At 39.8% G+C, this 26,070-nt stretch overlaps 1 protein-coding gene across 1 annotated transcript in view; it reads right to left on the bottom strand.

The window, feature by feature from the left end:
• ANO6 (anoctamin 6) overlaps positions 1-26,070 on the bottom strand; it is a 119,203-nt gene that overhangs the window by 40,622 nt on the left and 52,511 nt on the right. Inside the window, 1 exon segment of the mRNA XM_075727890.1 lies at positions 6,870-6,946. Within this exon segment, the coding sequence (XP_075584005.1) occupies positions 6,870-6,946 (77 nt within the window).

The following is a 26,070-nucleotide window of genomic DNA, read 5'->3' as shown; positions in this document are numbered from 1 at the left end:
ATATGTCTTACTGTATACATACACGTTTCCATATATACATATATCAAACTATGCATGTATAATGTAATACAGATGAAAGATTAATCAATACTGGACTGCATGAATCCAGATACACAGAAGTTCATACCCGTGAAGCTAACTTCATAAATGTAATCTCTATTGCTTTTAATCACGAGGGCATTGTTCAGTTGACCTATCCACAGACACTTTATATATCAATAAAATAAAGAATTGACTCATTAAGCCTGAATACTTCAGAGATGAAGATTGAGACCCACACAAATAAATTGTAATGTAACATTAAATGTTGCTCAATTAAAAGTAAGAAGTAAAATGCAAATAGGAATGCAATAGTTAAGGTTCCGACAGCCACATTAACTGAGATGTGTGGTGTATCTTGTAATCCCTATTGGATAGTTTGTAATGAAAAATCATATGTTATTCAACATAATTACCAGGGGAAAAACAAGACTGGAAACCAAAAAGATGTGCTGTACTCTGAAGTTAATAATTCCTTTGAGACAATGTTTGTTTTTTTAAAAAATAGTAATATTATTTGACAGTATTACAAATGTTATTATTGTACAAATGCACACAAGCTTGTGTGCATAGACACATAAGTTAATGGGGCTGAAATTCCAATACATAATTTTTCTTAAGTAACAGTAGCAAATTATAACCCAAAATAATGAACAGGCCCATTGATACCTCTTTGTTTTGGAAGAAAAAAGTGCAGGGTCTATTTACTGCACTTTCTAATTTTCTTAGCCTCAGCATAATCACATTTTAAGTACTGACGGAGGCAATCGGTTGTGCACTCTAATGCTACAATAATACTCTAGTGGACAGCAGGTTAATATTGATTAACATCATTAATAAATAAAAAAAAGTAATACATTTAGCTGTAAAATACTAATTATATTTAGCACATACTCCGCAGCGCTTCTGAACTCTCCAAGTGCTGCACAATCAACCGCTTGCCTACCACTGAGAGATGGGGAACTATTAGCTGCTTTATTAACAGAAGGAATCTGAAGGAGAGGAGGGCCAGGTCATGGATAAAGCTTTTTGAAACACTCAGGGTACACCTATATGGGCTAGCCTAGAGGCAGAAGGGCCACGTTCATATGGGTGTACCTCTGCGTTTTCAGAGCAGGGTCAGATCAGGTGAGCACCAGTGGCTCTCCACTCCAAGGAATGAGACTGGGGGTAGTTGGCGGTAACAAAAAGCCCAGAAATGTGTATAACGCAGCCACCACCTCCTCAGCACCTCAGCCTTGTTCTACAGACCCACTGCTTGGGTCCTCACGACCAGGTGATGCATGCACAGCCGGTAGGATCCTGCCGGAGCTGGGAAGCGTTGCACTGATGAAATCACACCGAAGGTCCCCGGCCGGCCCTGAGCAGCCCTCTGCCATGCACACGCCCCTGCTTGCACACCTTCTCTTAATCCAGACTCCAGCCCCCCGCAGCCACCTCGGCAAATGAATAAGGCCCTTCCTGCGCTCTTTGCTAATCCAGCACAAGCAGTCGCTGGTAAACAGCATCTACTCTCCCAGCCCTTGGGACAGAGTGGCACTTGGAGAAGGGACAAGTGGGACATGAGGACAAGCTCGCCCCTCCACATAGGGCTGTAAAAGCTCAGGCAACCGGTTCGGTTCCAAGCGACCATGTTATGGAACCAAACCTCAGCCCCTTGACTCAGAGCTCCTCAGGAGGGGGACTACCATGTGCTCCATGTGCTCCTCCTCACATACAACCAGGCTTGCCGGTATCTAAGGGGAGCTGCCGTGTCTCACTCTTGAGACCGCTCCTGTAGTCATGGCTACATGTGATGCCTGCAGCAGAAGATGGAAGGAGACCACTCTAGTGGGAAGCTCCCCTCAGCTACAGCGATGGTCCATGCCAGGGGAGAAAAAATGGTAGCATTACAAAGAAACCCGTCTTCACTTTTCCAGGCTTCTCTAGGCATTACATTGTTAAACATTGTCGGGATAATGGTGGGAAGGGCAGCATGGAGACAAGCATGAAGAAAAATATGTGCATAGGAATTGCAGTTATTTATTGTCTACTACACCCTGAACAAGCACAGTATTGTAAGCTGATTTTTTTTGAATAACAAGAGATTCTGCAGGAATGACTTATCTGGCTGGAAGGATAAAAGAAGTGCTTTATTTTGTCCGCGTGAGCCTTTGGTGTGACTGTCAATAGCACCAAATGTAATCATTACTGGAGGGATAAACTACTTGTCTGCAACCTCACATAATTTTCAGATACGCTTCAAAACAGCTTCCTGCAGCATGCCAGGGAATAAATCAGTACTGAGAAACAAGAGAGCAGAGCAGAGCCTGTGTAACATCGCCTCTGCTGACAGGCACCTGCAAAAAATCCTCCAGCTGGAGCATGGCGACAGTCTTGTGGGGGACCCACAGGTTACACTTCAGTTGTGGGTTTTACGTAGGTGAAAATTTCAGAATGCCTGTTTAGGAGCACAGTTATTTCTCTCTACAGGCCTCAGGAAACTTCAAATCAAGTAAATAAAAAAGAAACAAATTATATTACCAGGATATCATGAAACATAATTATTTGTAAAGTGCTTTGAGATCATCTGGAAAAAAAGGTTACAGAAATATAAAGTTCTTCTTACTATCACAGCTATATCACAAGATCTTTTATGACTTCATGTTCTAAGTGACCAATAGAGACAACTTTCTGACCTTAAGACCAACACAAGCATTTACTTCTGGAAGATATAAGATATATATAAGATACTTCAGGAAGATATGAGTTTATTTGCATACCACATACTAATGTTGGTCTGCCTCTGTAGGGCCATGTTGTGCCTTTAACATTTTTCCTTCTGACTCATACTTGCTAATAACAACAAAGGACTGTTTTAGTTCTGTTTTTAGCAACAATGAGACTATTATCAAGCACCTAATCAGAAGAAGGTTTTTTTTTTTTTTTTCATTTCCTCAACATACAAAGAAATTTTTGGTATGTAATAAACTGAAATAAACCAAGACTAAAGATGAAGTAGAAAAATGCGGGGCGTCATTACAGTCATACATTTCTGTCAGCAGAAAGTGGTTGGTAACCGGCCAGGCATTGGGATGCCTTGTCCCCTGAGCTAAGTTTGGACCAGACACCCACTTGACTTCCTGTCTGAGCGTCACGTTGCTGCTGGCTGCAGAAGGAATTCCAGTCACTCCTGATTAGAGAGAGACCAAACGGCCTTACTTTTAAAGAAAGGTGAAGACAGTACTCTGCTGAAAACCTGCTTTTCCGCACCTCCCATCTTTCTTGGGATGCAGGAGCTGGGAAATTCACTCTTTTGGACTTTCCTGAAGCCTTCTCGCTGCAGAAATTGTATTTGAGGGGCAGCAGTGATAGACAATTTGAAGAAGTTATCCTCCCCTCTGCAGATGTTGACTCTCAAAAAAACCCTCACTGTTACATCCAAATTCAAACTAGCTACCTATAAAGCAGGTAAGATTGCAAAATGAAACATCTGAGAGCCAGAAAAAGCTTGAATTAATGCTGCCTATGCAGTTTTGTCTTCCTTGTACATACTGTTTGTGATACATGACTTAATTGCACAACCACATGCCATACTTCTACCCTCCTTGTAGTAGTTATGGAATACTCCTTATCATCTTCTTTATTAAATGTCTTTTCTTGTTACACCTCATCTAAATAGCCCGAACACTTAAAAGAGGGATTTCCTTCTGACTATGCCTGTGGTACTCTCCTCATAGAAACTCAGTGTTCTACAGATGCTGAGAAATTTAATTTTACACAATCCCACAGGAGAGAAAATAACAGTATAACCCTCATTTTAACAGTGATCACATAAGGCATCTAGAGATCAATGCCAAAACCTGTTGACTGTCTCCTAAATTTGGAGTTCTAGCTTGAGACACCAGGGCAGTGACATCTTTCCAGAGAGCTCAGCAATTCTCTCTCTTCAAAGAGCAATACACTCACTTTCAGGTCTGTAGGTAACTATTTTGAACTAATGCAAACAGGGTCACAGACGTTCCCCTCTGACACTCAGGAAATAAACAAAAGCTGGATGTGACTTTGCAAGTCTTGCACAGAAACCCTATAGCAGAAGCAGGGATAAAATCCAGTTATCTACGGCTACGCTCAGTTTCTCTAGTCATAAGAACCTTTCATTTTTTCCCTGCAATTTCCGTCCACATTTACACCTTGCTGAAGTACTACAAACAACATCCTCACAGCATTTGGACTTTTTGGAGATTAATGTCCTACTCGTGCTGAATGAGGCAGGGATCTTGCAGCAAACTTAGCACATGATCCTATAACTAGAGACAGCACCAGAAGGAAAACAGGACCATTTCTATTAGCCAATAATTTACTCAGTTTTGGCTACTCCAGGATGACCTGCAAAATCAAATAAAATTTCCAGAATACTTCCATCTGCAAAGCATGACCTAAGTTTAGACAACAGGCACAGTACTTCCCTTCTATTCAATCATTTAAAGTTAGGCTTCCTATATCGTTTCCATTTTCAGCTACAATTAGCACTCATTCATTTCACAGACAGGCTCAGCAGACCTCAATTTTAGCTTTCTGGCCCCTCCAACCCACTGAAACTGCCCAGTGGCCAACAAGGAGGACTTGACATGGAAGGAGCAGTGCAGAAAAGATGCTGCTAAAACTGAGCAGAAATTACAACTGCTGGTAAACATGAGTAACCAAAATAAAAATTGATTTTGACAGTTGATTTTCAGTAGAAATAAAAATAAATTCTACCAAGACTGCTCGGAGGAGACTGTTCTAACCACAAGGTATATGACATTCTGGCTGGTTTCGTGCTATTTCACTTCATATAAATACATAAAAAAAATTTTCACTGAACCACAAGGAGGGTCCAAGAAGGATTTTTATAACATCCTAGTCAGGGCACTCTGTTGGGAAATGGAAGCTCTTGGTTCCACATCATGCTCCAAAAAATGTTTAATTCTTTTTCCAGACTGAAGCAGCTTCAAACGAAGAACACCCTGCTCCAAAATGCTGGGGCAGGGGCAGGGGAGGTGAAGGTATCCGGCTCCCAGAAGGAAGCTCATTTCCTGGTAGTTTGGGCATTTGTTTCCTACAGCAGGGGTAGGAACAACCCCCCCGACCCATAACTATGACAAGTACTTTGCCAGCTAAGCTGCTAAAGCAGCTCCCCAGGGCTCTGGTGCACCTTGGTGCAATGAAGACTGAATGTATCCCTTCATTTACACTGCTTTCAAAGTGCACTACCACTATGGAAATCCTTCGTCTCTTTCTTTTATGATTCTGTTTCCCATTTCAGTTTGATATGAATCAAACCAGCTTTCAGTTTGGTGTCCAGGCCAAAAAAATAAATTACCTAAACAGCTCCAGTCATATTATCTACATATAAGACAGGACAGGCTTAATTCAACCCCCTGAATTTGAATGCTTGATTCACATCTTTTAACTTTTTAGCTCATTTTTCATTGTATTGTATGTTCTCCTAGTCATATAAAGAAAACAATGTACTTCCTTATAGGCAGAGAAGTCAGCAGGACCTGGACCTCCACAGGCATAACAGACCTCCTCTTGCAAGCTAAAGGGATAACCGACAGCAGCGGCAGCAGGCTGTCATGCCTGGAGTAGGATCTAGTAGACAGTGATAAAGAAACACACGGGCAGGCTTAGTTATTTGTAAATAGCTGATAGTTTAAATGTCAATGCCTTGGACAGGGCTGACTGGGAACCAGCTCCAGCTCTCATTACTTGGTGGCACCATTACACTATTTCCTTGAACGATTTCTCTATGTGAAAACCATCATGAAGCTCTTAGGTGCTCAAAATTAATTGGTCCAATGAGCAATTCTTGGCACTGTTGAACCTGTTTCTCTATATCTTGTTCTCCTGTAACACTGATCCACTTGTAGGGGTAGCTTGACTAGAAAAGACAACCTACACACACTCAAAGCCAGTGACACTAACCTCTGTCACTAGAGTAATGGAACACAGAACAGGCTTTTTTTGATTGATATGGAATTGCTCTATTAGCTTTAGGATAAGTACATGATTTTACACCTTTTTTAATCCAGGCTTATATCTATTTTCTTGTGCGACTGCAGACCACCCTTGTACCATTCTAGGGAAAAAAATAAAATTGGACTTATCAGCATGCCAGTTGGACATCAGGTTGGCAAAGGATGTGCCATGGCAGGGCTTATTGGAGTCGACCGGCCAGTCCTTCGAGATAAATGAGATCTGAGGGAGGGGATCTTGAGCTAGAGCAAGAAGCCTGTTAACTGCAGAAAACATTAGGTGACCTGGGAACTTGAACTTCGGATAAAGGGAATGGACACCTCCAGGTCTTTTTTCTTCTTGCCACTTCAGTCCCTGATTGGAGTAAGGAATTTCTTGGTGTCTCCAAGCTTTCTGTAAAAACGAACCATGCACTCACATGTGGGCCAACTAACACGTGGGTGTGTATGAATCCATAGGGTATGTGTGTTTATATGTAGGGTGTGTTCATAAGTATTTATCCTTGTGTACATGCACCGAAACACTATACATGCATGTACCAAATTATATATAGAGAGGGGGTGTATGAGTGTGTATCAGATTATAGTGAATATATATTGGTCACTTTTCATTTGCAGTGCCTGTATTAACCTGCACTTTCATATCTGAGTCAATGACTTCAGGTACTTTTAGGGAAACAAAGATACAGCAACTCAGAATTAGTCACACACATGAACTGCATGTGCTGCAAATGCAAAGGAATGCTAGTCTTCTGGAACAGCTACTGACTCTTGCATATCTGTATGAGAAAAAATTACAGGAAGTCATAGTTAAAGTAAAGAAGTACCCACCCATTCAGGAGTATGAAGGTTTTGCTGATCCGGCACAGTTCCGTAAGTGGGAATAATCACCTGGTTCAGTTCCAAGACTAAAAATAAACATAAAAAATTAAAACATTTTAGCATTCTGTGTGGTAGGTGGTTTTTTTTTTTCTCTATAATTTTATTAATGGTTTGTGGAAAAGCCACATTCAAGTAACATTCACTCTATAATAGGAATGATTTTCACGTAACCTAATAACACACCTACAGGTTCAATGTGCATTGATGCCTATTTCCCCAATACCTGTTAAAAACCAACAACCTGCAAACAGAACTGCTTTCCTGAAAATACAGCATAAAATAAAAATGATCTTGTGAAGTATGCTACTTTATGATACCATTATCAAGCACACTGGGAAAACTGGCCATCAGATCAAGCACTGGATAACACACAAATTCATCCTAATAAAGCTGCTAGAAATAAGTTATAGAAGCTCTACAGTCACTGCAAGGAATTAGTTTTAGCTTCTTAACAAATATTTTTGGGTCTTAAGAAGTCAGATAACATCCTGAGGCTGAAGTGGCTGAAGGGAGGAGGGAGAAGGGTGCTTTCTGCCTATGCATGGCAAGCAGATGGATCCCATGTGTTATCTTTAGATCCTTAAAATAGAGAGCTGTCTTAGCCAAGTCAGTCCTGCACTGAGGAAACGGTCATGCATATCAGTGCTACCTAAATGCCAGTGTTGTCTGAAAAGGATAGCCTCAGCTTATCACAAAATACTATAATACTAAAAGAAAATCCCAAACTCTAAAATAATCTAATCTATAGTACTCTTAGAAGGATAGCTAAACACCCATTAGATACAATGCCAGGACAAACATAACTGATATGCCTGGTGATTTTTTTTTTTTGGCTTAAAAATTTCATTGATATGTGGCCAAATTCTCAAGAATTTTTAAGAAGCTTTTTTTCACTGATGATGCTCATTTATACCAGCTGAAGATATGTCAAAACACTTAGAAACAGAGCACAACAAGACTGCTCTTTACAAATCAACAGAATTCTCTCATGGCCTCTAAGTAGCTGAATTCTCTGGTTTAAATACTCTTTCACAGAGTTTGGTAGGGACTTCGTTCCAGATGTTGAGCTGTCAGTTTCCAGATCTCTACTGTGGTGATAGTGTACACTCTAGGGAGGACACAAAAGCAAATCCATGAATTTTCCCATCAACATTGCTTCAGAAACATTTGAGTCATAACCCAAAGGTTGGCCCAGTTGAATAATCAAAGTTTGTGAGCTCTCAAAAACACTAACATCTTTAGAAATGTTTCCCAGCATTTGAAAAAAGAGCAGGAAAACGTGGACCAGTGCAGCACACAAACATCACATGCTGAGACCATAATATGAGGACTCAGAAAACATGAGCATATCTCAGCAGCTACTGCAAGATTGCTGCATATGCACATCATTATATTTTAATGGGTTCAGCTCAGACTAGTGTGAGAAGGGCAAATACATATCCTAGATGTCAGCGTAATGGCATCACCCTACATTCCTTAGGGCATTCTTTACTGTCTATCTGGACACAAAGATATCCAGATACAAAGTGCTTCTTAAAGCCCACGGAAGAGGGAATGTTTCTGCCCACATATAATGGGCAGGGTGAAGGACAAATATAAGCATCTTTTTTTGAAATATAAACATCTGCTCTGAAACTCTGTGCCATTACATGAAACAAGCAGGTGTGGATACAGACACGAAGACTTCTGCCAGCCACTGAACTGCAGTAACGAGAATCATGAGTTAAAATGGCCTTTTTGCTAAGTCCTCACAATATGTAATTACACACTTCTCATCAGTGCTGTCTAGAAATCCCTTCAAGCTAGAAAGGAAGAGAAGGGGGACAGGTGGCATTCACAGCAGGAAGGACAACTTTACTTCTCTCAAATCCTGATGGATCTGGGGCTGGGCAGGAACATCTTCTGTAAAAATCTGTATGACTACAATTTGCTTCTGCCTCAGTGTCTCTGGCCAGCATATCTTCCCCACGATATGCTAAGTGTCATGCACACTTTATCATTTAATCAGTATTTATCATCTCAACACATTTTAACTTGAAATACCACTCATTACAGTCCCTGGAGCATTGATCCAATGAAAGGACTCATGCAAAAGGGACCTGCCACTCTCACTTCTTCTGGGACATCAGCCCAGAACTTCTCTCAAATTAAATACAGATTAACATTTGTGTGAAGCAAAAAATACAGAGCCTTGACACTACCTGAGGTCAGATTTGTTCTAGCAGTGGTTTGCAAGGACAGCTGTGCCAATTTGTGCAGTTTTTAGCTGGAAGAGACTCTTCTAGTCTCTCAGAGAGACAGAAATGGTACCTGCAAAAACTCAGCATTGCCAGAAAAAGCTGTACCCACACAAAGTGCTTTTCTTACCGACAAAGTCACTTCATGTATCTCTCCCACTTCCCCTCCAGCATTATAGTAAGGTCAGTTTGAAGTAGGGAGGACAAGAAAGAAAATTGCAGCACAAAAGTTTGCGGCTGGACATTATGAAAATCTTTCTAACGGTGAGAACAGTAGAAAAGACTGACTGGGGAGGCAGATGAGGTCATGTGAGGTCTTCAGCATCAGAGATGCTTCAGTGCAGAACAATTAAATAAGCTGGAACAATCTAGGCCAAGTTGAATGGGGCATGAACCTTAGGATGATGGCCTAGATGAGCTTTTGAGGTCCTTTCCAGACCCAGTTGCCTCTGAGTGTAAGTCTGGCCATAGTGTTCTCATAGTTATGGCCAAAAAGACCACCATGCTGAGATTTTATATTAAAATAATATTCCTGCTTACCTCTTCTTCAGAGGCATTATCACTCCTGTTAAAGTTTGGGTCAGAGCACATCAAGTGTGGATGCTTATGTTCTACCACTTAGTCAAGTAAAGCAAGGAAGGTGTAAGGGAGCAAAGAAATCTACTGGATTTGTGTTGGCATGCTCTGATTTTAATTGACTGATACATCAAGTTCTACCTTCAAGCAATCCTGGCAACATATGCTTTTGTCAGAATATTGTATCAAATTTCTTTGAATTATACTCACAGATTTTGAGTTCTTGCTCAGTGATACCAGCTGGTTTTTGATCTAGTCCTTACAAAAGACGCTGCGGTAAAAATTTTAAGTACTGAATCTGTGCATGCTACTTTACAAGAACATCTCAGTGCTATCTGACCTGCCGATATATCAGTGGTATTTCCAGCTGCCTGGAGATCATTCTGCAATCCAGGACACTGAATTGCACTGTCAGTATTTCACACCTTACCTCAAATATGCCTATACACAACTATTAAGAAGTCTATATTAATCCCACACTGCTTCTTTATAACCTGCATACATCCCACACTTTGGGCCAGGCCATGGGAGATGAATCTGGCTGTTGATTCTACCAGTGATTTCTTTTATGAGTTTTTTCTATGGCTTTGCTTTCCCACAGGTCAGCCAGCATTTCTGACTGAATTGAATAAAGGTCCTAAAATACCTTGAGGATCAATGTTAAATGTCTAGTCTTTCCATTAGTTAACTAACACTGGCAGTGAATGGTTTTGGAAGTTCAATGATCTTCACATTGAAAAATTAAATTTTTAAAGGCTTTCATGAACGTTACTAGTAGCAATTTCTACCTATTGCTATGGCAGAGGTGAGAGGCTATGGCACACTGATAGGCATGGAAGCTGCTCTCCCTTTGGAATAAATATAAAGAAGGATTAAAACTTCCTTGGAATCTGAATAGTGAAATAATAGAAGTTGCCCACAGAACAGGCAGTAGGGGAGAAACAGTCTTTTTGAGACTGTAAATTAAGAGGCCTGAGAATGGAAAAAGAGCAGTATCCAGAAGTGAAAAGAATGATGGTGTCCAAAAAACCATTAATGACAAGAAAACCACAAAGCTGATGTCTGAAAAGACCACTGGGCTTGGCTCTACAAGCAAGGACGTTGCCAAACATGCCTGAAGTTGTCAAACTTTTTGTGCCAAAGAAATTCTTGGCTATCATTGATTTCCTCACTAACGGAAACAATCAAAGGTGAAAAAGGGCAGCAGCATTCTTTAAGCTTGTAAATCACCTACATAAGTCAAACTAATAGGTACAGAATTATTCTGAGAAACCAAAAAGGTTTTACAACACCAAACTCACAGTACCTGGTACTTCAGTTCCCTCAACAGACCTGTGAGACATTGCAAAGGACGAGACCTCAGCCCTGGCGCTGAACATGGTACCTTGTGAGCAATCATGAATGTAAACCCACAGGTCATGTTTGGGATCCCCCAGGGTCCCCAGGCATTGCTGCTTTCCTATAGATATCATACCACCCCTCGCTTCCCTCAGTCTTGGAATGAATGAGAACTACTCTGAAGCCCATCACCTAATCAAGTCAAATTACTTTCACCTTATTTCATAAAAAAGAACAAACTAATGTTGTCTGGAATAAAACTAATGTTTCAGAGAGATTAATCTTCTCAAACAGGATGAGTATTGAGACATCCGAGACAGGGTACCACATGAGGAAATGGCAATCACTGCCTGCCTCAAAACTGAGGAAATAATGAGGGGAGAGCATCATTTTCAGGTGAACCTGTCTAAAGATCCGGAGTCACCCCTGAATACCATCTGGGGATGGCAGTAAAGTCACTGTCCTAAAAAAGCCTTTATGTAGATGGCAGCTTCCTTAAGAATGCCCAGCCCTCCATCTCTTAGTCCAAAAATAATAAAATTATGGTATTGAAGTATAAGATTTTCTCCTGGTTTTTGGGAAGAGAAGGGGGGAAGAGGGTAACAAACGTATGCCATGTTGTTTTAAATGCCCCAGAAGATCAAAAAGGCAGAGAACTGACAATACAAAGGAGTTTCCCTGCTGAGCAAAGATTTTGGTTTTCCAAATCTTAACACTTACCCGGAAAGTGAAGGTATTGTTATAAACATGATTACAAGCTCTGGGGCTATGAAAAAAGAAAACTTTGAATATATGCTATTTAGACTAGACAAAACAACTACTTTCCTTCCTGTTAATTTATACCAGATTAGATATATAAACATATATATTAATTATATATACATATAAAATTAATATATTAATATATTCATTGTCCATGTATACATAAAATTAAAAATTAATCTAATAGTGATTACTAAAAAAAGCCTATCAGAACAGATCACAACCTGTTTTAAGGGCTCATCATAGAACAAATATTTTTTTCAGTTAAATGTAAATTATTCGACATATGTAATACTCGCTGAAATCTGACGTGAAGTAAAACCATTGTGCAAGTTGAATTTTTCTGGAAACAGAAACTGTTGGACTGATATACTGGTTTTTGACAGCCACAACCTCTTCTGCTGGTGCAGAATATTTCTTTATTGTAGTGTATTTCATATGTTCAGTTCATTGTATAGGACTAGTCTCAGAGCTAAGAAACTATTTAGGAGTTGTAAAAGCAAGAATATACATTTTCCTTTTAAAATCTATGAATCAAAGAAAGAAAGAGACAATGAGATCCATAGCTCTAAAACAAAATTAATGAAGGCCGTTAATTTCCTTGAGCTACTTCCTTTGTTAAAAAAAACAGTTTTAAATGTAAATTATCCTTGATGGCCTTGATCCTTATATATCAAGCCACATACAAAATAGTTTTGTTTAATCACCTAAATAATTTTAAACAAAAAAACCTCCCATCTAATCCTCCTTGGCTAGGATAATATGTTAACCTAATTTCTTTCACTTCACAGAGTTAAGAATGTCTTAGGTTATCCTTCCAAAATGTATGTCTGATCTTTTTACCTTGCTCCTTGCTAGGTGGAGACATTATTATCGGGATCTTTTTGATGGTTAAAGGTCTGTCTAGGTTGAAGTGACTTTTCCAGCCTAGCTCTTCTCTGGGATACAGTCTTGCCTCCAGTCATGAGGGCAGCCATTATGATCACAAATTATAAATAGTTTCACCTCATTCCACCAAAATACTATTGGCTTGCGCTTAGTAGCATTCATTTCTTTAAGTTCAGTTATTTTATTGGAATGTGTTTAAATTATTTTATTTTATACCTGTAGACCTTATTTGAAGAATACGTGCTACTAAACTCAGTATTCTTCACTTTTCTTAAAGTTATGCACTTGAAGTGAAATGTAATTATTTTTATAACAAACTGTACTTTATAACCTATTGTTTATAGTTAATAAGAGATCTATACAGCTGCCCTCCATGTGAAAGTCTTGTTCTCTTCTTATGGTCGCCTGCAGTCTTACAGCATGTGAGAAAACTGATGACAATTAGTAATGCCAAAATGGCTTTCCAAGCTGTCAATAAATTACGTTCTTTGTGTATCCACACAGAGAAGATCTGCAGTGATCGTCACCCCAAAACCTAATCTATGCCAAATAATAAGAAAAACATTGATTTCCATTTCAGATGCCCAAGCATACCCAATATGAAGTTATAGATGCTGTTGGACACAAAGGAAGTGAAATGGCTGTCTTGGACGATGATTCTTTCTTGTTTGAAAGACTATTCTTTCCACTAAGTTATCTTCTCTTACAGCTGTGCAAACAAAGGATTAGGAACATGTGGTATGACTTTCAAAAATAAATACTCTTTCATGACTAACCCTAAACAGGAAAACATTCAGTTGGGAATATAGTACAGAGTATTGCTGGTCTAACACCCCATGTCCTGGAACAGCCAGCTCAGAGTTGGGGTAGCTCACCAAAGATAATAAAGTAATTAGCAGGCAGTTATAGAACAGGAAATTAGAGTTTGTGGAAATGATTCTGCTGATAGCAGTGCCTAAATACTTAAGAGGCACTGAGTTGGAAGATTTAAGGAGCTCAGTAACCAAACTGTCACACAGTTCTTATGTGTCCAGAGCTCAAAGTGGGACACTTGCCCAAAACCTGTGGCAAAAATTCTAAATAATTTCAGTGAGACCTGGACTAGCCCCAGCTTCAGTTTTGAAAACAAACACTGGGCTAATGACTTTTTAGTTACAATTCTATGAATCCAGACTAATCCACAGAAATGCAGATGCTGGCTCCTGGTTTTCACTGCTGCAATGCACGCCAGAGCTGACCTGTCTGCACCCAGTCTGCACATCAGATACCTGCTGGCTGCAAATCACTGCAGAAATTCAGTTGCTAATTAGACCATTCTAAATGCTTTTTCTGACGCTAAACAATTTACCCACCTTCAGCTGAAATGGCTGTCAGAAAGGATTATTTTGGCTCTCATCTGTCAATAGACAATATATAGATACAGAAACAATTTTGGGTTTAGAATGTATTAACACACCTACCTGCTATAATTTTAAACAATATTTGGTATGCCTTTTGCTTGTACACTGAGTGCATACATGCCAAATAGCTAGCTAGCTTTGTCGGAGTATAAAATAATGGAATAAACTGATTAAGTCAGAAGACTTCAGACTGAAGCTTTTCAGGCATTAATCTCAGGTTGGAATATGAGCTTGAATCATTCTCTCTTCTCCACATATACCTTCTTATAATCTATTAAGCAATTTAAATATATTAAAATGATGCAACAAATGAGCCTTCTTAAATTTTTCAATTAAGGGTTGCTTTGTTTTAATTATATACAGAATCAGGTAGAAAACTGCTCTAATGCTGACTGTCAAATAAGGCTGTTTCATTATTGATTCAAACTATGTCACATTGTTACATACAGAAGCACACATACTTATGTACATACTTTATTTCTTTCATTTTTAACAACAGTGCAAACATTGTCATTCCTGCTGTCAAAAATGCAAGTTTTTACTTTCTAGGGTTAAGAAAAACAACTACCTCCATCCCATTAAGAACGTAAGACGTAATGGATCAGCTGGGTCACTGACTCCAGCACCAGCTTACAGAAAACTCTGATTTTTAGTTTTGTTAGTAGGTTCTGAGAAAAAATTGTCTTTACTTGGACCAATCTGTTTAAGTCGGAAAGAGGGATCAAGAACAGGCTGCTGTTTTTCCTCTTGCAGTGAATATAATCCAGGTAGCAGGGAATGAAATCCACTAATTCTAAAAACCCAAAGGGCTTCAGGACAGAAGGTGTTAGGCATATAAAGTTACAGATAAATTCCTGCTGAGGTATTCAAAAGTGTCCAAGCAGATTGACAGTTCTTATGCCAAATTATATCAAACATAGCATATGGCCATTAGCGACCAGAATCAATCCATCAATTTCATTAATCGATCCCTCAATTTCATTAACTACAGTTAATGTTTCCCTTGCTTAATTAATTATTTTAAATGCAAAATGTTTTATAAATGTGCTTTCTTCTTATGTTTACAGCATATTGATAGCTAATAAACATTTTTGCATGTTGTTTTTCTCCATGGTTAATTAATTCTACTTACCAACAAAACAGCTACTATCTAGTAGATAAGAGAGAAGTCATTCAACAGCAAATTAAAAATCAGAGTAAGAGTGCATTGAGCTATATACCTGCTGAAACAAATGGAATTAAAGAAAGGATGCAGGCACCTAAAACAGGATTTGGGAGTAACTCAAACATTCGGGTCCAGAAGGACAAACCAAAACCACAGCTGTGCAGCTGCTGGCTGACAGGAGCCCCTTGCCTCACCGTCACGCACCGCAGGCATTTCCCTGGGGGGGCACCAGGGACCATGTTGGGTGTCGTGCCTGTGATGCCCTCAGAAATGTCATTATTCAGCAGAACACCATGGTTTTCCTGTCTTAGGTGCTCTATCAATCGACAACAAAAACCTTTTTCTCTTAGAAAGCCTTTAAGATAAAAATTCAAAACATGATTCAAAACTGTATATGGGTTACTGCTTATTACAACCTGTAAATTAAACCACTAACTTAAATCATTCCACTTTGGTTGATACTGCTCTACATGGTGGAATCTAGTTTTCAGGGCTCTTTAAAAAAAAAAAAAAAAAAAAGAAATTTATAGCCAAATGTGGCAAGTGAGCAGATCAATAAGACTCCAAACTCAAACTCATAAACACTGAAATAGTGCTGGTTCAAGAGTGTCTGTCATCACTGATGCTTATTTTAAAGAAGACCAAGGAAGGGATTGGATCCTGGTCTTCCCATTTCAGAAGTGGTTCTTACTACATAAAATGTAAAAGGTACAGAGCGATACCACTTGACCTAGCACAGGAGATGCTGGTGGATTTTAAAGCAAAGAGAGTAATCTTTCATTATAAAGCCCAAATTGTTACTCTTTTTTCTTCAGGACCCCAAGTCCTTTTGTATACAAGATGAGGTTGCAATGAGGATGAGTCCAGGTTGGTTAAGAGGGAGGACTTGTGCATCTAGACCTTCAACTTTTTTTGCAAAAGATGGGTAGGATATAGAGACTGCAGGAGGACTGAAAGGAAGAAAGACTTTCTGATTGTGAAAGAATTTGCATTCAGCCTTGGAGAAGTGGCATAAGCCCCAGCTTCGGCATCTAATACACGTGACGCTGAGCAAGCTGCTTGAACAAATTGTTGCCCAGCTTTCCACAGCAGAGTTTTCAAGCTAACTGCCCCGGCTGTTACAGCCGGGAAGCTCAGCATTTTTACAAGCAGAGCTGGGCATTTGTCACTGTTAGCTGGAGAAGTGCAGTACTTGGAATAGTAAGATTGGGAAACGCTCTTATTTCTGCAAAAATCAGTCCCAAAACTTTTGTGATTGGCGAGCATTTTTTTGACAACTTTGTGTGAAACACAGTTTATCGGCCATAAATCCAGCATGGTGTTAATACCTGATTGTACAAAGGTGCTTGAAAATTCATTATTTTATACATATTATATATAATATGTATAATTATTATATGTATTATTATATTGTATATTATATATTATTGTATATTAATTATACCTCCAGTAGGTGTGTTCTAGGGAGGCCTGCCGGTGGGACCCGGGTCTCTCTGTTCAGCGCCTTGTCTTTGCACAACCCATTCAGAAATGTTTTACATTCCCCACATCTTATCACTTCAGCAGTCTGCATTCCTATCACCGGGGTCTGGATTCCTGGAACTCCAGCTCTCCCTAAAAAGGGAGTTAGGCAACGTGACACTCACATCCCTGTTGGATATAGTGCTCAGATGTGGTAAAAGCACCATAGAAACACAGAGGAGGAAAGGAATGAAAATGTATGCTGTGCAAGGCTTGGATAATTTGAGTTAAACAAGGCTTGGAGCCATGCTCTTAATGAGGAAGATAAAAAGAAATCTGCAATTACTACCAGTTTACTGAATGAGGCAGTAGACTTAAGAGGAAAAAAAGAACAGTATGATTGCGTAATTAAAAACTGTAACACACATGCAAAGAAATGGCAGGAAAATTGAAGTTGCCTGGGCAACGTTAATGCTGACATTGCCCAACTTCTAAGTGCTTGACTTCACAACCTTAATGTTAACATTTTTTAGACATAATATATAATTAGCCGCAGCCAATTAGGGATGCTACGGCTCCTGTTGGTAACCGGTAATATTTACATTTAAATAGGGAGAACGATTACTGCTGGCTATACTGTATTATTCAATTATACAGTCAGTTTAGAAATGAAATTATATCTGAAGCATTTGAGAGATTCCCTTGAGCAGAAGTGATGGAACAATTATTACTGCAATTTGGCATGAGGAAACTTTGCTGAAAGTCTAGAATTTCACCTAATCAGACAATTTGATTAGTGGTCCATGTGTAGGAGGACTCTGCACTGCTGATGAGTAATTTCAAAATGCACTGTAAGAAACCTAATCATAACAACTATGGACACTTTTCCTTAGCAACTCGTGTATCAAATTTATTAAGTTTTAAAAGTCAGTTCAGAATAATGTAATCAGTGTAAGTTCAGTATCATGATAAAAAAAAAAAAAAAACCAAAACCCAAACCCAGTCTGTGTTTTAGCTTATTGCAATCACTATGAATAAAAAGTTCTGGATTCTGCTGACAATTCAATTCATGATGCCCAGCAACTACAGCTGGGCAAGCTCTGACAGCTTCATGCCAAACAACTGTGGCTTTGAAGACACAGAGGTTTCTCAATTACTTTCTGGGAAAAGAGGCATTAACAAGAAGGATACATGTGTGCACACAGCTTTCTAGTAACAGTAATGTGGGCAGACAGATGGAAAATAAGAATATACTCTTTCTTCCTGGTATTGAAAAACCCACTATAAAACTAGAAGAAAAATAAATAGATGCATGTGAAAGTACCAACTCAAGAAACTTATACACAAACACATCTGGAAAATATGAAGGCAATAAAAATAAACTCCAGAGTGATCACAAATATTTTTCCCTGAACTTTGAGAACCTGGAAGGTAAGATCTCAACGGTCATTACAGTCCTCTTACAAGACAAGGAAAAAAAAATGCAGTGGGTTCCTCTGGAGAGAGAATGCCATGCTGAAGATCCTGGTTAGGTGACATGAATGCACCAGTCAGGCATTGCACATTTACCAGACCAAGCCTTGAGCTTAGGCAGGGTTGGTAAAGCTACAAGCTTTCCAAGGTAACGCCACCATCAGACCACACCTTTGGCTGCAACCATACTCTTGTTGGGATGGGTGATTTGTGATCTGGCTTGTGAGCCTGATTGGTGGCTTTTCCTATCTATCAGATGTAAAAGGAGACCCACAATTTGCCTGTGGTCATCCGTCTGCAGGCCTTAGTGCTAGCTAGGTCCTGGCTTTTGTCCATGGACAGACTGCCTGCTCCCAGTCCTCAGCTTCATGTTATAATGGAGTCATTGGCCTACAGCTTGCCTTCTGTCCATGTTATTGCCTTGCCTTTTGCCTTGCCTTTTGACTGTAAGGCTGTTCACCGGTTTTGCACAAGGTCAGTGATTTTTAAGAAACAGAGTATGTCTGCAGCCAAAGAAGAACAAGGGCACATGAGAGCACAAGAATGTGCTTATGGATCATCTCAATGGTCCACCTAGCACAGCCTCCTGCCCACAAGAGTGGCCAATGGAGCTCTGGGTCAAAACCACCATTCAATGTTCTGAAGCGTGAGACGAGGACACGAAGGCAGTGAAGCTCCCACAGTATACGATCAGACAGAAGCAGTATCTTTTTGGTTTAGATCATCTCATGGCTTTTTAATTCATGAATTTCTCTCTATGCCTTTTGAACTTGCAACTGCTGCTTACACTTCTTGGCACTAGGAAGACTGATGACCAGTAAGTTTTGATTCCCCTCCACTCCATGAGGTGGCACAGTAGAAATCTTCTCAGATTTATTACATATTACTACATGCTCTGAGGCAGACACCATAGATACCTGAGGAAAAGTATCCACAGTGCTGCCCAAGGGATAGCAAAAGCTTTTTGAGTGCTCTATGTGCAACGATATTAATAAAATACTGGGTATCTAGATATTATGTCACCCTAAGATTTGTGTTTATCAGCAACACATATAGAAGGATCATTCCCTGGGTAATGTCATACTTCAGATTTCAGCATGGTCACCCACCACCATTGTGAATAGGTCTTTTATAATGGGAACAGTGAAGGCAGCTTTAGACCTACTGAAGTAAGCACATGATTGTGTGGTGTAAAGAACCATTTTTAGATTTCTCTAAGAATTGTTGCACCTTCCTAGAAGATTAGCCATCCCAGAGTGAGTAAATTCTGTCTAAGAATTGTCAGGAAAGAATGCAGGTGAATTTTAAAGTACATGCCTCCTTTTGATTGGCAGGTAGCATACAAATGTGGAAAACAGGTATTTTGGTAGCAAAAAGAAGTCAGGACTATACACTAACGATGCTGATGAAAAACATCTGGCTTTGATTATTAGATACCATTCAGCTATAACAAAACCAAGCAACAAGAATAAGAAAAAGGAAAAAGCCAAACAGAAAGTCTCTTGTTTTCCTCCTGTATCACCTATCCCACAGTGTAATTCCATGAAATCTTAAAAAAAGCCCACAAGAGGAGATGCAAGCTTTGCTTTGGAAAGCATGGAAAGACATTTTACTTTGGCATCTATAAAGAGTCCTGCTAAACTGTTTTACGATGTTACGAACATACCAGTCGGCCGCTACACAGGAACAACAACAGGGCTTTCTCATTTCATACAACATTACAGATCTTGATAGTACAACCAGCACTGAGAGGCCCACCCATACCCCTCTTCACAAACTCATTTCCACTGAGATTCTAATCCATTTCTTCAAAATTGTGGAAGTAAGAGGATGTAAAAAATCATTTTTCAGATGAAAAAAGTGAAGCAGCCTCTACAGAGTTGTTTTTCATTTAAGATTAGGCAGGATTGCTTACACATCTCATTATAACAGTAGGGAAAAAGCAAGTGTGATGGGCTGTTAGGAGGCTAGACATAATCTCTTGACATCAGCTATGCAGAGTTTTGTTTTCTTTTTAAGAGGAGTCAACAGTGGCTTTACTGCAGATTCTATTTTTTGTGTGGAGGGTAAGAAAAATGACCTTTCAAAACGTGTGACTCCAGCTCACAGACTGTAAGGTGGGAAGTTACCAATGAGGTCACCCAGTCTGATCCCCGTAACACAAGCCAGTGGATTTCACCTCCTATCTCTTGCGTCAACTCCAACTTCTGGCTGAAGGTGAATAAATTTCTCAGTTCCAAAGATTTTACTGAATTGCAGACTGACAGAACGATAGCAAGGAGATCTCTTAAAACAGACAACAAATTAGGATCCAATACATCCACCAAGAAAATTTTCTCTTTACACTTTATCCTAAGTATGGTCTTCACATATCAATAACTTGACATATGGACATACTCATTTATAACTCACTGAAAAACTACACAAGCTGTGAAACAAATGCTGCAAACAAACATACAGAAACAGAAGAATACAAAGACAAAGCAATATCCACTTCCTCTATACTGGTTTTTTTTTTTTAGGTCTAACTGTGTTTAAAAACCGAAACTCCCAGTGACATTATATTTAGAGTTCTAAGTTTAAATGCAAACTCCATTTCAGAGGGATTTAGCACTCAGCCCTTCTAAATGGTTATTAGTTTTCTTGAAACTCCTTAGAGTAACAGGTTGATGGAGATGTTGCAGCACACGAATCAATCTGCTGTTCTCCCTTCATATGGTAGAGATGGGACAGAGAAGGAGGAGGAGAAGGGGGCTTCAGGACTAGGAAACACCAAAAAGAAACAGCAAGGAGGTGACAGTGTTAGTTGTGCCAGCCATTCCGTAATGCACACTGAGGGGACTGAGAGGGGGCTGTCCCAGACAGTGTCTCTGGTGGCCTCAGCTCTGAGCTGTCTGCAAGAGGCATGACCTAGCCTTTAACAAAAAACAAAAACATCACACACTTGAGGAATATTTGAGGTGGAACAGCTAAACTCCAAGCCATATTTTCATGCCTAGAATGAACAATGCAAAACATCTCCACTGATTTTAACAGCAAAAAGCAGGGATATACATTTGAGACCGAAACCTGACTTCTTACTGTCCCATGTCAAGGTGCCATGTTCGATGAGGGTCCACAGATGTGGAAAACCCCACATTTAGAAAAGTACTGGCACTTTCATTTCCCTTGTATTTTGAAATAAAGCAAACATGTTCAGTAAAAGAAGAGGGGAAAATTCTGCTCATACACTTTCAGAGACAAAGAGAAAAAGCGCAGTGATGATCCCCAGAAACAGGTATAATTCAACATTTCAACCTCTCTGAAAGTAAACTTTGCTCACTAGACTGCAAGGAATTTTTTTAATATCAAATATACATTTTCTCACTTCAGTTCCCTACATTAGCACACTTAGAAAGCTGCCTGATCATGTAAAAGAAAAGCTTTCTGATGTTACTTGTCATATTTTTGACCTGCATTCTACACAGACAAAACCTTAAAGGTTGTAAGTGCTTGCTGTATCAGTCCCCTGCTGCACATAGCACCGATGGGATATGTTCATGCTGAACTCACACAGCTAGGATTTCAATGGCCACCTTTCCTGTAGCCACAGACTTTGGTTTCTTTAGTATCTGCGAAGTGGAGCAATCCCTGAAACATGAAATCACCGCACGATTCCTCCGCCCCTGTTTGCTACAGGTTGGCACGTTGGCCCTCTGGTGCAGTCTGGACCCTGAGAGCGCCTTACGTCACTTCTGAGTGACATTTCTCTTCTGCGTGAGCCAGATGTGCTCATTTGAGTCAAACTCAGCACTCCAAAGGCCACGAGAATTGCTGACCCTAAAGGTAACAAAATAAAACGGTGAAGAAAATAGTGAAAGGGATGAAAAAGAACTGAAAGACTTCTCCTGCAACCAAATGGAATTTCTCTGGGGCTTACTTTTGCTTGCAAGGTGTTCCTGAGGAACATCCTGTTGAGGAGAATGGTCACTGGGTTTGTTCAGCAAACTGCATGCAGTGAGAGATGCAGAAACCCATCTGATAGACACATGTGGTCTTATCTTAGAGTGCAGGATAAACATCTACCCACAAAACATATAATTAAACTCAGAGGAAACAAACAAAAAAAGAAAGATGAGGATATACCAGCCACAACTGACAAATGGAGTACCACTGTTTAGACAGATACTTATCCTTCCACCATCAATAGCTTTGGAAGATAAACCACTGGAAAAAACCACTGAAAAAACCACACTCTGAACAGCAATATACAGTCTCTGGGGGCTGAGACTGCAACATTTACACACTTAAATAACTTTATGGATGCTGACAGTTCCACTTAACTCAAAAGGATTGTTCTCATGTTTGTGTCATGTTTGGCTTGTAATATGTCCCTACACAGACTGGTGTGCAGAGATGAGCAGCAGCCTGCCACCTCAGAAGTTCATGCCGTTGTGTGACGACCACAGGACCAAACTGCAGGTAAGCTGTAAAAATCAGGATTCCTAACATCGGCTGAGAGGAGTACATGAAATTTTGGCAATGTAACACCTATCAGAAGCACTACACTACTTGGGTCCAAACACATAAAATGTCATTGTTTCTACGTGTTTTCTTTCCCTGAGAAATTTCAGATGAGTTGTTAGTGAGATCTGACTTAAAACAGCTCTGTTATACCATAAATTTGCTGATATTTTAAGAGGTACAAAGGATAAAACCAAGAAGCAGCGTAAACTGTTTATCATTTTTTGCAAGCACTCCACCTTCCCTGCCTGGATCACGTGCATGCCCAGAACCTGGCCTAATAAACATGCATATCTCTGAAGGCTGATTTGCTGAAGGACTGTGACCTGATGCTTTCGTGGGGACTATAGAATTAACCCTCTGGTCAAGAGCATGGTAAGATGTTTTTTCACCCACTCCAGCGCTGAAGCACATCATTGCACAAATGCACCAGCACTTCTGCCAGTGCCTTCTTGAACCCAAAGGTGTTTTCTTCATTGCTTAAAGTAATGTGAGGTTGGGTTTTTTTCCTATCCCAGAGCAATCAACCCAAATCAGCTGTCCTTAGGCAGCAAATATGAAGAAGACAAGCTGTTTTTGCCATGAGATAGACTTGCCAAGATCAACCCCAAGCATACTGTCAAAATTACTGCCCAATTACATGGGCAACGAGTGTACCTTGCCTTCAGTGTGTTTAACAGGAGGGCAGCCCATGCGCAGCGGTTGCCCCAAGCTACAAACACAGCTTTTCTAGCAGCCAAGCTGATCCCATGGTGTTCCTCACCAATGCCAAGCCTCCAGGCAGCTGTGGAGCCTTTTCACTGGGAACTGAAATGATTAATCAACATTGTAATTGCAAATCGCTGTTTGGTTAGATTTCAATGCCTATGGATCAATGAGTTATCTAATTAGAAATCTTAAGTTTGAAATATGTTTTTAAAATTATACCCATTGCTCTTAAATTTACATGTCTCCAAGGAGATATATTTGAATTTCTGTAACGAGTTTCTCAGAATGTTTGCTTTAAAGTATTTCCTACACTCAGTTGTTGTACAGTTTGTTTACAGGAGGGTCCCAAAAATATACTTTTAATTACTTTGACTATGGAAATATTAAGTTTAAAGTCAAAACCGCACTTTTGAGGTACTTTGTGTGTATAGGTGCAAATGGTCATGTCTGTAAGCATACCCGGTGTTGGACTCACAGTTTAGAAATAAAGTGGATACTTTTGTTTCCTAATCAGGAAATACTCTGTAGTTTTAGCAATTGAAGGACTCCTCAGATATTTCTTCTAACAGCTGCAGCTTAACAACCAACTTCCACCTAAAGCCACCTCCTTCTGTGTGTAAGAGGTCTAAAAGAGAGATTTGCTCTTCTTGCAAACACCAATAAACTTAGAAAAACATCTGGAGCTCTATTTGGCCAGACTCTGCCCCTGAAGCTTTTTCTCTCCTCACTTTATAATCAGCAAGGAACAAATTAAAAAGTAAAAAATAAATCCAGCATGGACTCATTTATTCTTCATATTGATTTCTTTTTTTTTTTTTTAATAATACATTACATGTTTAAGTCTTACCAAATACTGTAGGAGTTTTTTCTGGGCTGCTTGTCTCAAGCACAGCCATTAGTTTACAGATTAAACTGTCCTTTTGTGCGAATTCCTTCTCATCTTTTATAGACAGCAGAATAATTAAATGAATTTAATTATTTTTCCTGGAATAAATCAGTATATACGGAGATGATGAAAGACTTAATAAAGATATTTCATCCATTAGGGACTAGTTCTGCATTCTCTGCTATGAACAGCATTTACGAAAATAATGCTATTCCCACTCTAGTCAATGGGACTGCTCACAAGTGTTTATAAAGTATGTATTGTTTGACCTTGTTCATTAATAACTATAAAACCTCCATTAGACTACTTAAGGAAAAAACACATAGAAAGAGAACACTAATAATTTTTGTAATATTGCACACAAACTAAAAAAACCCTTGGGCAATGCTAGAGCCCTCTGGATCATCATCTCAGTCTTGTTTTGTTGAATGTTATTATCTCTAACTGCAGTCCTAAACCGGGAAGTTTAGCACTTTCCTAAAAGTGGAAATTTTTTGCAAATAATTAATGGTATAAATATAGCCTTTTTTTCCTGCTGGATAAATTACCTATGAACACTTGTGATTTTTACTATAGATTAAAAATAGACATGAAAATGCCACAGATGAATTATTTCAATTCACTGCACCCATGGTTATATTACCTTAGTCCCATGCTGTTGCTTATTTTCCTGATGAACTGACTTGGAAGAATCTTTATGCCACTGCTTATGAGTTCCTGACCAGATAAATAGGTGAATAGCTGCACTGGTCGGCTTTACCCTTATGAATACTGTCAGAGTATTGCTGATATTTCCCTTTTACTTACTTTCTTTCTTAGTCTGCATGTGGGTCTCAATGGATGTTTTGCCTTTACTTCCATCTCCTCACTTTTTCCATCTCTTTGACACTCCTTATTTTACCAGACCCTGCAGTCAAGACCCCAGTCTGTGCCGCAGGAGTCTCTCCACTGATCTGTGTTCGAGCCTTTGGTGCTTATCTCAGGCTCCCTCCACTGACAGCAGCAGACCCCAGCTTCTCCACAGGCAGGACGTGGCTCTTCTTCAACTCCTCCACCGTGCCAGACCACAGCAGCATGTCCTTGGATTACTAATATCGGTTCCCAGCATCTTTAGCGGGGTTGCTACACCAACAACATTTTATAATCGGCTCATAGTTTCCACCCTGATCTGCAATCCAGATGATGTTTTCTCAGTTAAATATTCATCCCACAAAGAAAGGAAAGAACCCATAATCCTTCACCCACTGAAAAGTCAGTAATCTCACCCCCTTCTCCTGACCAAAATGCATTAGCTCTGGCACCACCACAGCACAGGAGGCCCAGGGCATCTCAACACAAGTGCTTCTTGTTCCCACTCTTCATTCCAAATTCTCTTCCCTACCCAGTCAAAATTCCTCATCTGACTGTAATTTCCCAACGTAGTAAAGGCTGAGGGACAGGTCACCGATCTCTGCTGCAGCAGTGGACCAAGAACCAAGATCTTCCTGTAGACACTCTGAAAGTCAGATGCCTCAGCAAAAGAGCCACCCAAGCTGGAAGCCCACAGGACAGAAACACACCATGCACACTCAAGCTACCAGACATTCAGCCTGCTGCAGCAACTGCTTTCAAACAGCTCTCGAACAGGACAGAGGTGGTGGCTGTTTCCTACAGAAGAACACCGGCGCAGCAGCTCATTCTGATGACTGTACTGTAAGCTGTCTCCTATGCAAATATTTAATGAGCCACAATAAATCACACCTAAAAAATGCTG

The sequence above is a fragment of the Pelecanus crispus genome, chromosome 1 (genome assembly GCF_030463565.1).
Source record: "Pelecanus crispus isolate bPelCri1 chromosome 1, bPelCri1.pri, whole genome shotgun sequence".
NCBI classification, from domain to species: domain Eukaryota; kingdom Metazoa; phylum Chordata; class Aves; order Pelecaniformes; family Pelecanidae; genus Pelecanus; species Pelecanus crispus.
Note: the sequence above shows the minus strand (reverse complement) of the source record. Positions and strands in the feature narration are given on the sequence as shown.